At 41.6% G+C, this 12,696-nt stretch overlaps 1 protein-coding gene across 1 annotated transcript in view; it reads right to left on the bottom strand.

The window, feature by feature from the left end:
* pou6f2 (POU class 6 homeobox 2) overlaps positions 1–12,696 on the bottom strand; it is a 473,064-nt gene that overhangs the window by 238,084 nt on the left and 222,284 nt on the right. Inside the window, exon 4 of the mRNA XM_052022624.1 lies at positions 11,319–11,547. Coding sequence (XP_051878584.1) covers positions 11,319–11,547 — 229 coding nt within the window. The remainder of the gene's footprint in view (positions 1–11,318; positions 11,548–12,696) is intronic.

Below are 12,696 nucleotides of genomic sequence, written 5' to 3'. Positions count from 1 at the left end.
AAAGTCTTCTGGTCCTCAAGCACTGTCTCTGAATCTATAGATGTTCGGAATACTTGGCCAGCGTCTCTGCAAATTTTCTTCTTCACTTCCCTCAGCAACCAAGCCTGCATTCTCGCATGTGGTCATTAATCAACTCCACACTCTCCTCACAACCCTTTTCCTACTCGCAAGTCTATCGAATATTCTTTGGATTCACTATCATGTTGCTGCTGGTTTTGTTGATGCTCTCTCTTACAAACATTCAAACATATGAACTAGGAGCAGTAGTAAGGCACTCAGCTCTTCAAGCATTCGCTGTTATCCAATAAAATTACAGCTGATCTGATTGTAATCTCTACTCCATTTATCCACAGGAACCATTCTGCCCCTTGCTTATCAATAATCTATCTATCTCTACCTTAGAAATGCTGAAAGGCTTCTCTCACTACCCTTCATCATAGGTCTTCTCACTCCCAGAGTCCCACTTGTGTATCCCTTGTATGTTACCTGGTCACTCCCTTCAATCTTCAGCAACGTCTTTCCTGGGGCCCTCTGTTGTTTTCTTATCTATAACTTCTTCATGTTTGACGATAATAATCCATTCAAACAACTCTTGGGAATCAGGAATGGGCCCAACTTTTCCCTAGTTTGCTCTCCATTTTTGAAATAAGAGCTTTTGTCAAAATTTAGCCTCATTTCACAATCGTTGTCAAACCTAATATCCAGAGGCAAAAATGGACGACAGCCCCAAAAATGAGACAGATGAGAGCACTTACAGTGTGAGAGAGACCAAAGACACAAGAACACCAAAGGTGGCAGGGACATGAGCACCAATGAGATGTAGGTCAGCACCAACAGCAAGACAAGGGAGAGCACCAAAGGTACGCTAGCAAGTGCACCAAAGGGAGTACAGACAAAAGCACCAAAGATGACATGAATTTGAACACCTATGAGCCATAGAGGAGAGCCAAAGATGAGACAAATGAGAGCACCAATGAGACAGACAAGAGCACCAAAGCTGATATGGACAAGAGCACCAAGGTGAGGGAGTCTTGCAGGCCACCCTCCTGTTTTTAATAACTGCTTCCCTGTGCGTATGAGGCCTGTACACAGGCTAAATATAAATGCATGATATAATGGCATTGGATGGAGGTTGAACTTACCAATACACACACGATTGGTTCCATGCTTTAGTTGTGTGAAATTTTGATTAAACAGAAGATGTGTTACTCGGTCATGTTCACAAGTAGCGGATGATTTTATGCAATGAAAACATGTGAACGTATATTCACTGTTCTTTGTCTATCTATACTCTCTTTTAGTTTTTCAATAAATTGTGTAAAGGCACTGCAACTATTTTCCACAGGCATTAATGATACAACAACAAAGATGTCTGACCTTAACGATAGAATGATCTGCAGATAAAAGGATATCACAACACAGTGGTGTAGCAGTTAGAACTGTTGCTGTACAGTTCCAGGTCTCAGGTTTAATTCTAACCTCCAGTGCTGTCTCTGTGGAATTTGCTCGTTCTCCCTGGGACGGTGTTTGCTCCAGGTGTTTTGTCTTCCTCCCACATTCTAAAGATGCCTGGTAGGTTAACTGATGACTGTCAATTGCCCATAGTGTAGAAGGAGGGCAAAAGAATCTTGGGGAGTTGATGGGTGTGTGAGAGAGAATAGGTTATAACGAAATAATGGGGGAATAGAACATAGAACATAGAAAAACTACAGCACAATTCAGGCCTTTTGGCCCACAAAGCTGTGCCAAACATGTCCCTACCCTAGAAATTACTAGGCTTACCCATAGCCCTCTATTTTACTCAGCTCCATGTACCTATCTAACAGTCTCTTGAAAGACCCTATTGTATCCGCCTCCACCACCGTTTCCGGCAGCCTATTCCATGCACTCACCACTCTCTGAGTAAAAACTTACCCCTGACGTCTCCTCTATATCTACTCCCCAGCAACTTAAACCTGTCCTCTTGTGGCCACCAATTCAGCCCTGGGGAAAAGCCTCTGACTATCTACCCTATCACTACCTCTCATCATCTTATACACCTCTATCAGGTCCCCCCTCATCCTCTGTCTCTCCAAGGAGAAAAAGCCAAGTTCCCTCAACCTGGTTTCATAAGGCATGCTCCACATTCCAGGCAGCATCCTTGTAAATCTCCTCTGCACCCTTTCTATGGCTTCCACATCTTTCCTGTAGTGAGGCAACCAGAAATGAGCATAATACTCCAAGTGGGGTCTGACCAGGGACCTATATAGCTGCAACAATACCTCACGGCTCCTAAATTCAATTTCCCGATTGATGAAGGACAATACACCGTATGCTTTCTTAACCACAGAGTCAACCTGCGCAGCCACTTTGAGCGTCCTATGGACTCGGACCCCAAGATCCCTCTGATCCTCCACACTGCCAAGAGTCCTACCATTAATACTATATTCCGCCAACATATTTGACCTACCAAAATGAACTACTTCACACTTATCTGGGTTGAACTGCATCTGCCACTTCTCAGCCCAACTCTGCATCCTATCTATGTCCCTCTGTAACCTCTGACAGCCCTCCAAACTATCCACAACACCCCAGACCTTCGTGTCATCTGCAAACTTACTAACCCACCCCTCCACTTCCTCATCCAGGTTGTTTATAAAAATCACAAAGAGTAAGGGTCCCAGTACAGATCACTGAGGTACACCACTGGTCACCGACCTCCACTCAGAATATGACCCTTCAACAACCACTCTTTGCTTTCTGTGGGCCAGCCAGTTCTGGATCCACACTGCAATGTCCCCTTGGATCCCATGTCTCCTCACCATCTCCATAAGCCTCGCATGGGGTACCTTATCATACACCTTGCTGAAATCCATATACACTACATCTACTGCTCTCCCTTCATCGATGTACTTAGTCATATCCTCAAAAAATTCAATCAGGCTCGTAAGACAAGACCTGCCCTTGACAAAGCCATGCTGACTATTCCTAATCATATTATACCTCTCCAAATGTTCATAAATCCTGCCTCTCAGGATCTTCTCCATCAGCTTACCAACCACTGAGGTAAGACTCACCGGTCTATAATTTCCTGGGCTATCTCTACTCCCTTTCTTGAATAAGGGCACAACATCTGCAACCCTCCAATCTTCCGGAACCTCTCCCGTCTCCATTGACAATGCAAAGATCATCGTCAGAGGCTCCACAATCTCCTCCCTCGCCTCCCACAGCAACCTGGGATACATCTCATCCAGTCCCGGCGACTTATCTAACTTGATGCTTTCCAAAAGTTTCAGCACTACCTCTTTTCTAATATCTACATGCTCAAGCTTTTCAGGCCGCTGGTACATGGTACATGGGATGGCTCTGAGAGCTGGCATAGACTTGATGGTCCACATGCTACCTCTGCTATTCCCACAACTGCACATATTTTGTACAGCCCCGTAGGTGCAACTGATCTGGAGATCTCGCCGCCATGTCATTTCTGCAAAGCAGAGCAGTCTCTGAACAGAAACTAGACCTCAGCTGGCAGATTCTGAAACCCGAAACCTGGACTGACCCAATGGCCTTCAAACAGTTTCCTTCTATCAAAAGCCTTTGAATTGCTCTTAAGTGTCTCAGATGATCAGAGCCACTTGAAAACAGGTGAACAAGATTAAAAGAATTTTAAAAAATGATAAAAAAGTTCAAACATAATACATTTAAAACACATTTATGTGCTATGACTTAATTAAAACATGAAGATTAAGTAAACTTGAAAAAGAATAACTGATTTCTCTGCCCTTAACTTCTCAATCAAGGTTGGCAACCCAATTCAGATGAATGGGGTCGTGCTACAAATGTCAACCTTAACTAAAGAACTGCTGAGATATGAAGTATAGCCATAGAAGTCAGAGGCAGGCTGACCCCAAAAAACACCAAGTCTGGGGTTCTCTGCTGAACTGAAAGAATCAGAATCAGAATCAGGTTTATTATCACTGGCTTATATGTCATGAACTTTGTTGTTTTGAAGCAGCAGTTCAGTGCAAAGACAAAATTACTATGAATTACAAAATAAATAAATAGTCCAAAAAAAGGCAGGCTTGTTTTGGATGCTTTCGGTCAATTTTCAGGCCAATTGCAACGGGCTACAATTGCAGTTGTAAAGTTGCAAGCCATTTCATAAACATAACTTAATTCATAAAAAGGACTGTGAAAAAAATTTATACATTTTCTCTGTGATTTTGTGCGATCCTGCCTGTTAAAAGAAAACTGTTCTGATACATAGGCATTAACATCTGCTTACCATAAACCACAACAGTACACTTGTTATACATTTTAGTTAGATTGCCTGCACCAGGTATTTGAGGAGGGGCAAAACCTTTCAATTCAAGTAGTAACACCCTGTGGGATTTGTTAAACTATATTTTTGATTCTCAGCTTTTCTGAATACCAACAGGTAGTTATTAAATCTGCTTAGTCTCTGTCAAGTTATTTATCAACCTGTCTTGTTCACATCAGGGATTTTATCTTTACTCTTCAAAAAGTGACAACCAGGTAAGCCCAAGGTTAAGAAATGGAAAATAATTGCTATGCAAGTCTACTACATTCATGAAAGTTTACACAGCAACAACAGAGCTGTTGATTGCATGAGGCGCTAGCTAACCTAAACAGCTGTGGTAAAATATATATTAGTGTGTTACTGCTACATGCAACTTATTCTTTTCCTGCCCAAGATTTTAACAGCAAAATACACTTAGAAGTCAAAGTCAGATGTGTCATCCTGCTACTTTCCAAAAACAAGGAAGATCATGTAAAACCACAGAATAAACAACCAACTGTATTAAACTGAAGATACTCTAAATTAGATCCTGGGCCATGCTATCATTCACCTTGACAATGAGGAAAGCGGACGTACACTTTCTAAGATGGACATAGCTCAGGGCTCACCTCAAACGATTGTGTGAAATGTGGAAGTGAAACAAAACCACAGTTTAGAAAAGTGAAGAAACTTTACAGATTTATTTCTGATTTTACAGATTTACAGACCTTACAGATTTATTTATTTACAGAAATATTAATAATTATTTCTTTAGATTTTAGGGGATGAGATGATCTATTACTGCTGGCAATTTAATATTAGCATCTAGTCACCGTAGCGTTACGTTTCATTAATGAGGGAAATTTTGAGAAGTTGCAATAGAAAAAAACTACACATTTTATGCTAATGCTGAAGAACATGAAAGTTTTTTCTACATCTCAAAAATATTTAAGGGCCTGAGTTATAGGGAGAGGTTGGCCAGCCTAGGTCTTTATTCCTTGGAGTGTAGGAGAATGAGGGGTGACCTTATAGAGTTTATAAAATCATGAGGGGCAGAGATAAGGTGGATGGTAACAGTCTTTTCCCCAGGGTAGGTGAGTCCAAAACTAGGGGACATAGATTTAGGGTGGGAGGGAAAAGATTTAGAAGGGACTTGAGAGGCAATTTTTTCACACAGAGGGTGGTGAGTATATGGAACCAGCTCCCAGAGAAAGTGTTTGAGGCAGGTACAATAGTGCCATTTAAGAAGCACTTGGATAGGTTTGTGCAGGCCCAGGGATTAGAGGGATATGGGCCAAATGCAGGGACTAGATGGACGGGCACCATGGTCGGCATGGACTGGTTGGGCCGAATGGCCTGTATCTGTGCTGTATTGCTCTGTGACTCTATTTAAGTTAAGGCAAAGCTTTAGAGTGGGGTAAAAAGTTGGAATGTGGAACTTGCTTCTGCATGAAGGAGTTGAGGCAACCAGAAGAATGTGTTGGTTGGGTTAAATGAAGCTGAGAAGAGGTTCATATGTAATTTAAACACTGGTCTCATGTCCTGTTTGTTGCTTAAACATTACTTAACAATTAATCTTAAATCCATGATTTTACATTCTTAAGTTAATTAAAAAGCTCCATTTTACTGACATTATATTCTTAGCAGTTACTTTCACTCTTTCTATTCTGATTTAATCAAGATGGCTTCAGTTTTCCACTGCAGAGGTGCTAGGGAACTTACAGCCACCACGCCTCTGACTAGTAATGTTTCTTAAAATTAGGCTGTTCCAATAATGATGATAGCCGGTGGTTCAACAAACCCACCTATCGCACCTCCTCAGCCAAAAATTAGAAAGGTACTAGTAGCAGTGTAAGGCAGCAGGAGTAACTTGTCATCAGTCCAGATTTCCTTTAACAGGAGGGTGGATTTTCAGCAACTGATTTGCACCACTTTATATCTCATTCTCTCTTGAAGTTTGTGCCACTTTCCAGAATCTCTAATCTTTTCAGTATTTTAAGAAACATTTGGCCTTTGAGAATATATATCAAAGGCAATGAAGTGAACTTGCAGTCACTGACGTCATTGTCTGTAAATACCTTTTTAAGGACCACAATTGTGAGTTTGTAGTTCACAGCTGTGAAGCATAGAAAAAGGCCTTTTATGCACTTTAGGACAAGGTCACCAGGCATAAACAAGCTGGAATTAAATTATAAAGTAAGCATTTGGTTGAGGTGGCCATCCTGTGTATAATTGTGCAGAAACTAATTACATTATTCTTCATTCTTCAGTGAAGAATACACCTAATAATACCCATCCACCAAGTACTAACAAAGATATGTCATCCCTTCTTTGGAGATTTTATTGAATTTGAAAGCAGATGATTGAAACCGAGAAGAAAATCCACCTTAGTACAATTAGTACCTTAGTACAGGTCTCTTTGACTTATTGTCCTCATTTTTAAAGACACAGTTCTATAAATGCAACCTGAATTGGAGCAGCAGTTTGCAAAGCCTGATTATATGCACAGATTGTCACAGCAACACAATATCTGGGCTGAGTGCAATGTTTTTGTTATTATGATTAGATTTAGTCAGCCTTGGACAGTCAGACATACAGCAATGGACCTGTGCTATCAAGCATACAAATGATGTATTCCATAATGGAATTTCTAGTCGGTTCAGTTTCTGCAGGGGCCTGGAGGCCACCAGACCCAGACTGAGAGGCAGTATGAGGAGGTAACTTTAGCACTTAGTACCTGGAGTCAAGCACTGGGGATCTAGATGCAATGCCACAAGATAATCAATGACTTCCAGTGTGTGGTCAAGGTCAGTAAATGCATCTTCAACTGCACCAGAGGATTTGTATACTGCTTAATGCACAATACCCCCATCACTCACCAACCAACAATCTCTATCAATCAGAAATATCATACTTAGGCTTTGTAAGCTTCACCACACCCACACACTTTTGTACTGTTGCAAGCCTCACACCCAAATCTAACAGCATTCAGACTATTCCTGACAACTATTCAACTATGACAGCTATTTCATTCAACCACATCGGACAATGCTTTCTCTTCCAGGTAAGAGTGACAACAGGGCAGCAGGAGGTAATCAGAGAGGGGCAGACATGCCTGCATATCCAAACCCTCTCCATGAAGGAGATGATGCAAACCATCATCGGGAAACGTATGCTGATGTAGTGGCAAGCTGTGTCTGAAGATATCAAAGATAACTGTATCCTTATGTGTAATCTATCTTTGCACTTCTCATCTCCCCCTCAAATCACACCCAGTTCCAATTATCAAGCTGCAGATGGGATTAGCATTCAGCTTTTACTTCCACTCCTTCATATCACACGTTCTTATTTCAGAAACCCAGGAAGAGAGGTTCGAAAGGAACATTTGACAGATGCTGGAAAACTAAATTGTAAACAGAAAATGCTGGAAAGGTAACACCTGTGGAGAATGAAACTAAAATAATAATCCAGGTCAACGACCATTCATCAGAACTGATGAGGAAGGTGCACTGACCTGAAACATTAACTCTATTCCACTCACCACAGGTGTAACCCCACCTAACGAGGATTTCCAACACTATCTGTCTGTATACTCAAGAACTGCAACCTGATCAGGCAGTATAGGAACAGCATGAAGATAATGATAATGAAAACTGCATTTCACACTCATGGCCACCAGCTCAGGTAACTACATTGCATGTAATTTAGGGAATAAAATGAGATGGGGGTCTGCATGTGGTGTGGTGCAGGACATGTGTGGCCTGCAGCCAGCACAGGGGACAAGGTTAACTGGTGCCAAATCAGCACAGGGAAACAGTGCACATTGAGTTCTGCTCCAGGTGACTTCCATGGGTGCTTCAATGGACAGGTTACAGAAGAAGGCCAAGCTTGGCATAACTATGGAATTCTGCTTCACAAATAGGAATGCTGGTTTTATTGTTAATTTTAAAAGGGGAGCTGATAGATTTTTGTTAACAGGAGGTATCAAGAGGTATGGTACAAATGTGGTATTTAGAGCTAAGTCTCAGCCTGAATACTGCAGTTGCTCTGTCCTTAAGCACAGTGAAATAACTTGTGTGTGGGAAGCCTGCCAGAACTCCTGCGTTCAATATCCAGCAACAACCTGGGTTCTGCAGAAAGCCCAGCCTTCCCAGCATGGAAGTAACGACCAATTCTATTTGCAGAAATGCAGATCCAACCACAGTGCAATGCCTAATAGCCAATACCACAGCTCCTCTAAACGATACCCACCCAACCTTTACTTGGACAGCACTAGTATGGGCTGGTTGGTTGACAAGTACTGGAGAAGAAGCAGTGGCAGAGGCTTCATGAAGCACAGATCTGCTGCCACATCCCATGGCGACACCATTCGTCCTTCCACCACTACTACCTCTCCAATGCCTTTTTTGCTACTCAAGGTCATCCTCAGCAGCAGCTGCGGTCTCCTCTGCTGTAAGCCAGCAACCCCCCCCCCAACCAACCATGCTGGAGTCCGTGCAGTGGAGCGGCACAGGGGTGTTACAGATGCTAAGAAAATGCACCAGAAGGATTAATTAATTGCTGCATCTTGGAAGGCATGTTTCTGTTTCAAAATATGTTTGCGAATGTTTATTTTGCGCTGCTTTTTTTATTTTTCTGTTCTGACTGAGTGGATGTTGTGACAGTCAGTGAAAGAGGAAATACAACACACAGGACAGTTGATTAGCTTGAAATTGGTTTGTGGTTAATGGTTAATGGTTCACATAACCTCCTCCCTTCCATTTCCTCCTTTTCTATCTTCTACCTCCTCCCGATGCTGTCCAGCAGATTGCCACATGGTTGGTGACAAGGGCTGACTTCTCACGATAAGATTTCTTTATTAGTCCCATGTACATTGAAACACACAGTGAAATACACCTTTTGCGTAGAGTGTTCTGGGGGCAGCCCGCAAGTGTCGCCACGCTTCCGGCGCCAACGTAGCACGCCCACAACTTCCTAACCCGTACATCTCTGGAATGTGGGAGGAAACCGGAGCACCTGGAGGAAACTCACGCAGGTATGGGGAGAACGTACAAATTCCTTGCAGGCCAGAATTGAAACCAGGTCGCTGGCGCTGTAATAGCGTTATGCTAACAGACTACCGTGCATCTTTACATTCACTCTGTCCAGTACTTCAGCACAGTGTGTACGTGTCATTAATTCCATTTTGAGGTCATTTATAAATTTGCATGTCTCACAAAATATCTCCTAATTTGTCTTGCATTTGGTGCTCTCTGATAAAAACCCTGAATGCATACATATTTTATAGAATTATATTGGAAGACTCATTCATACTGGTTTCTTGTCCCTTTTTTGTTCCATTGAAATTTCTGGTCAACAGACTGAGCTGGGCCTTATTAAACCAGGCTCACTGCCTATGGTCCTTGCACCTACATGGGTTGGATGGAGAGGGCATACATCACTGGTTTTCCATTTCAGTCTCAGCAATGTGGTCAAAACAGCAGCCAGGTGACATGCAGTGTGGCAGAGAGGCCCTGCCCATGAAGTCCTCTATGAGCCAGAAAACCTGGAGGCAGAGCTTTGCATTCTGTCAAAACTGACGATGACTTTAAGTTTTTAATATCAATAACATTCAAAAATTGAAATACATATTTTCTAAGAATTACATTTTATAAAAGGTAAAGACAAAAATGAATTTTAAAGATAAAAAACATGGAAATGATTAAGATTAAAACTAAATTACAGCAACCTAATCAAAAAGAAGTAATTTATCTTCCATGTGCTCTGAATCTGCTGGTTGAGAATCCCCACTGGAATAAATGGGGTTTCAGATTCTGGCTTGATATCTTATCCAAGTGATAATTCTCCAGAGTAATGCTGGGGATTTCCAGCAACACTAGGTCCCACTGATAAAGATTGTTAACAGTATCCTAACCACACTCAGCAAGTTTATTAGCAGTGCAAAACCTACTTCATGTGTATTCCTTCAGAATATTGCTGGTTCTTACTGAGTTTGTGATAGGACTGCCAGTGTTCAACCACTGAAACTAACAGTTATTGGGGTGAATCAGTTACTGTACTCTGTTGCCAGACTCTTCATGGATTTCGGCAATGGGGCCCAGTTTTGCTGGAATTCCCCAGCATTACTCTGGAAATCCTACCCAACAGAAGGACTGCAGCGGTTCCAGAAGGAGGCTCATCCCACCTTCTAAAGAGGAATTGCAGATGGGTAATAAATATTGCCTTTGGCAGCAATGTCCAGATGCCAGAAAATTTACAAATAAATATTGTTTCAAAGTTCCATGGTCTTTAAGCAATTTAATAATTTATTTACCATGATCCATGTATTTGAATCTTTATTTCACCCTCAGTAAAAAATGTTTAAAAAAGCTGGACAAAAATTTTAACTCTTTACTTTTTGGTTTGCAGTTGACTTGATTGTTCCATCTAATTGGTTACTAAGCAAGCATGATCGCATCGCACTTACTGGACGCTACTCTTTTTCTCCAGCAGGTGCCTGAAAGCAACAAGGTTGGGGGAATCCACCCCACAGAGCCTGCTGAAACTTTCTGGATGGGTTTCATTGAAGCTGATGGCAATCACCATTCTTTTGCCAGTGATTAGAAAATCTGGTCCAGTATTCCCATCTTTTGATTATACTATACTCCTCAATCTAATACCAGATGAAAGAGTAATGTTTGAACACCATTACTCATTTTGTTACGCTTCCATAGATGTCGTATACATCCCATGAGTAAATATTGTAACAGACAGCAGAGCATCAGTTTAAGTCAAGTTAATCCTTGATAGAAACATCCAAATATTTCAATAGCCATCAGCGGATTACCTCCTTATCATTGCAACATTGAGAATAAGGGACTCACATGTAAAACAGATCAAAAATGCCTTGGTATCACGCACAATATATTTGACTGTCAATGCAAGCAATAGTTTGAAGTAATGAAAGCAGATTAGGTTCAGGAAGAAAGTCAATCTGTGACAGCCCTGACATAAAGTCTCAGACCTATTTGATGCTTGTTGTTCAGTGATAGCTGCTTACCTTGCAGGTTTTGCAGTGGTAATGTCATAATGCCTCCAGCGGCAGCTGCTGCAACCAGGCCCTGGATGTTGGTTAAATTGGCGGTTGGCAATGTGAGAACAAGCCCCTGCTGGTTGCCAAGTTGACCAGCCATATTAAACGGTATGAGGATTGGCTGATTGAGGGCAGGATTGCTGGTTGGCATCACTCCTGCTACAGCTGAGGCCAACTGCTGTGCTGTTAACAATGGCTGAAAAGAACAGAAAGAGTAATTTGGCAATTAGTATGAATATTCCTCATATTTAATGGTAGCTACAATTTGGCCAAAATTGTCTCCACAGCCTTTAGCATCATTTTATTGGATCACTCCCTGATGCTTCAAATGTACAACACTTGATTAGATTTCTTTTTCTGTATTTGCCAGGGGTTTCCAACCCTGTAATTCTTGTGGGACCTGCCCGAGACATGCCCCTGGTCTAATGGACTGGTAGAGAGAGGGAGTTCATAAGACTGTTGTGCTTCATGTTAAACTGTCACCATGGCAACGTGAGCAGTTGCAAAGCTTCTTTACGGTTAAGCAAGTGTCATTATTTTAAGTCACATGATAAATTACAAATTAAGCTCTGTAAGCAGCAATTTATTTAAGGTGATTAATTGACCGCTGTTGGACAATAGAATTAATTATTAAATTCATTACCGAAATTAAGCTGAGTGACTGCTGATTTGCCCCCCACACCACTCCCCCACCTCCCCCATTGTATTCAGTCTATTAAAGCTCATCTGTCAGATTCCTTGTAACCTCACAGGATATCTGTGTAAATTGGGCTCATTGTTTCTTGACCTGGCTGTTTAGTTACTTGGTGAATGCTCTTTTGCCACTTACTGGCAAAATGACCTGTTCAACCTCTGCACATTGAATGGAATGAGCCAGTGTAAATCCTAACCTATCCAATTAGAATCAAGAAAGGCAGTTGTAGTAAATTCAGCCAGATAGATCACCTCCTGAAGCAAACAATCCAAGATCTGATTAAAGAATATTTGTGTTCATTCACAGGGGTCATGAGACCGAAAAATATCCACTCTTTGTAAGTGTTTAACGAATTTGAAAACATTCTGCTACACACTGGTGAATCATTAACACCATAAATAATAGAAATGATGGACCTCCATTTTATAACACGCCTAGAGTAAAATCAAATACATACTTCATTGAGTTTACAAGACAGAATAAAATCATTCTCTCAAACTGCAGTAAGACTTTACTCCATAACATTACAAAACTGACACTGGAACACTGACATGAATGGTTTCTGGTGAGTAGTTGCTCTCACTGAGGATTAGAATCTCAGCAGAAGCTGCATAGGAGGACCCTAAAGATCCATGTGTTGCATCCTTGTGC

The sequence above is a fragment of the Pristis pectinata genome, chromosome 9 (genome assembly GCF_009764475.1).
Source record: "Pristis pectinata isolate sPriPec2 chromosome 9, sPriPec2.1.pri, whole genome shotgun sequence".
In the NCBI taxonomy this organism is placed as follows: domain Eukaryota; kingdom Metazoa; phylum Chordata; class Chondrichthyes; order Rhinopristiformes; family Pristidae; genus Pristis; species Pristis pectinata.
Note: the sequence above shows the minus strand (reverse complement) of the source record. Positions and strands in the feature narration are given on the sequence as shown.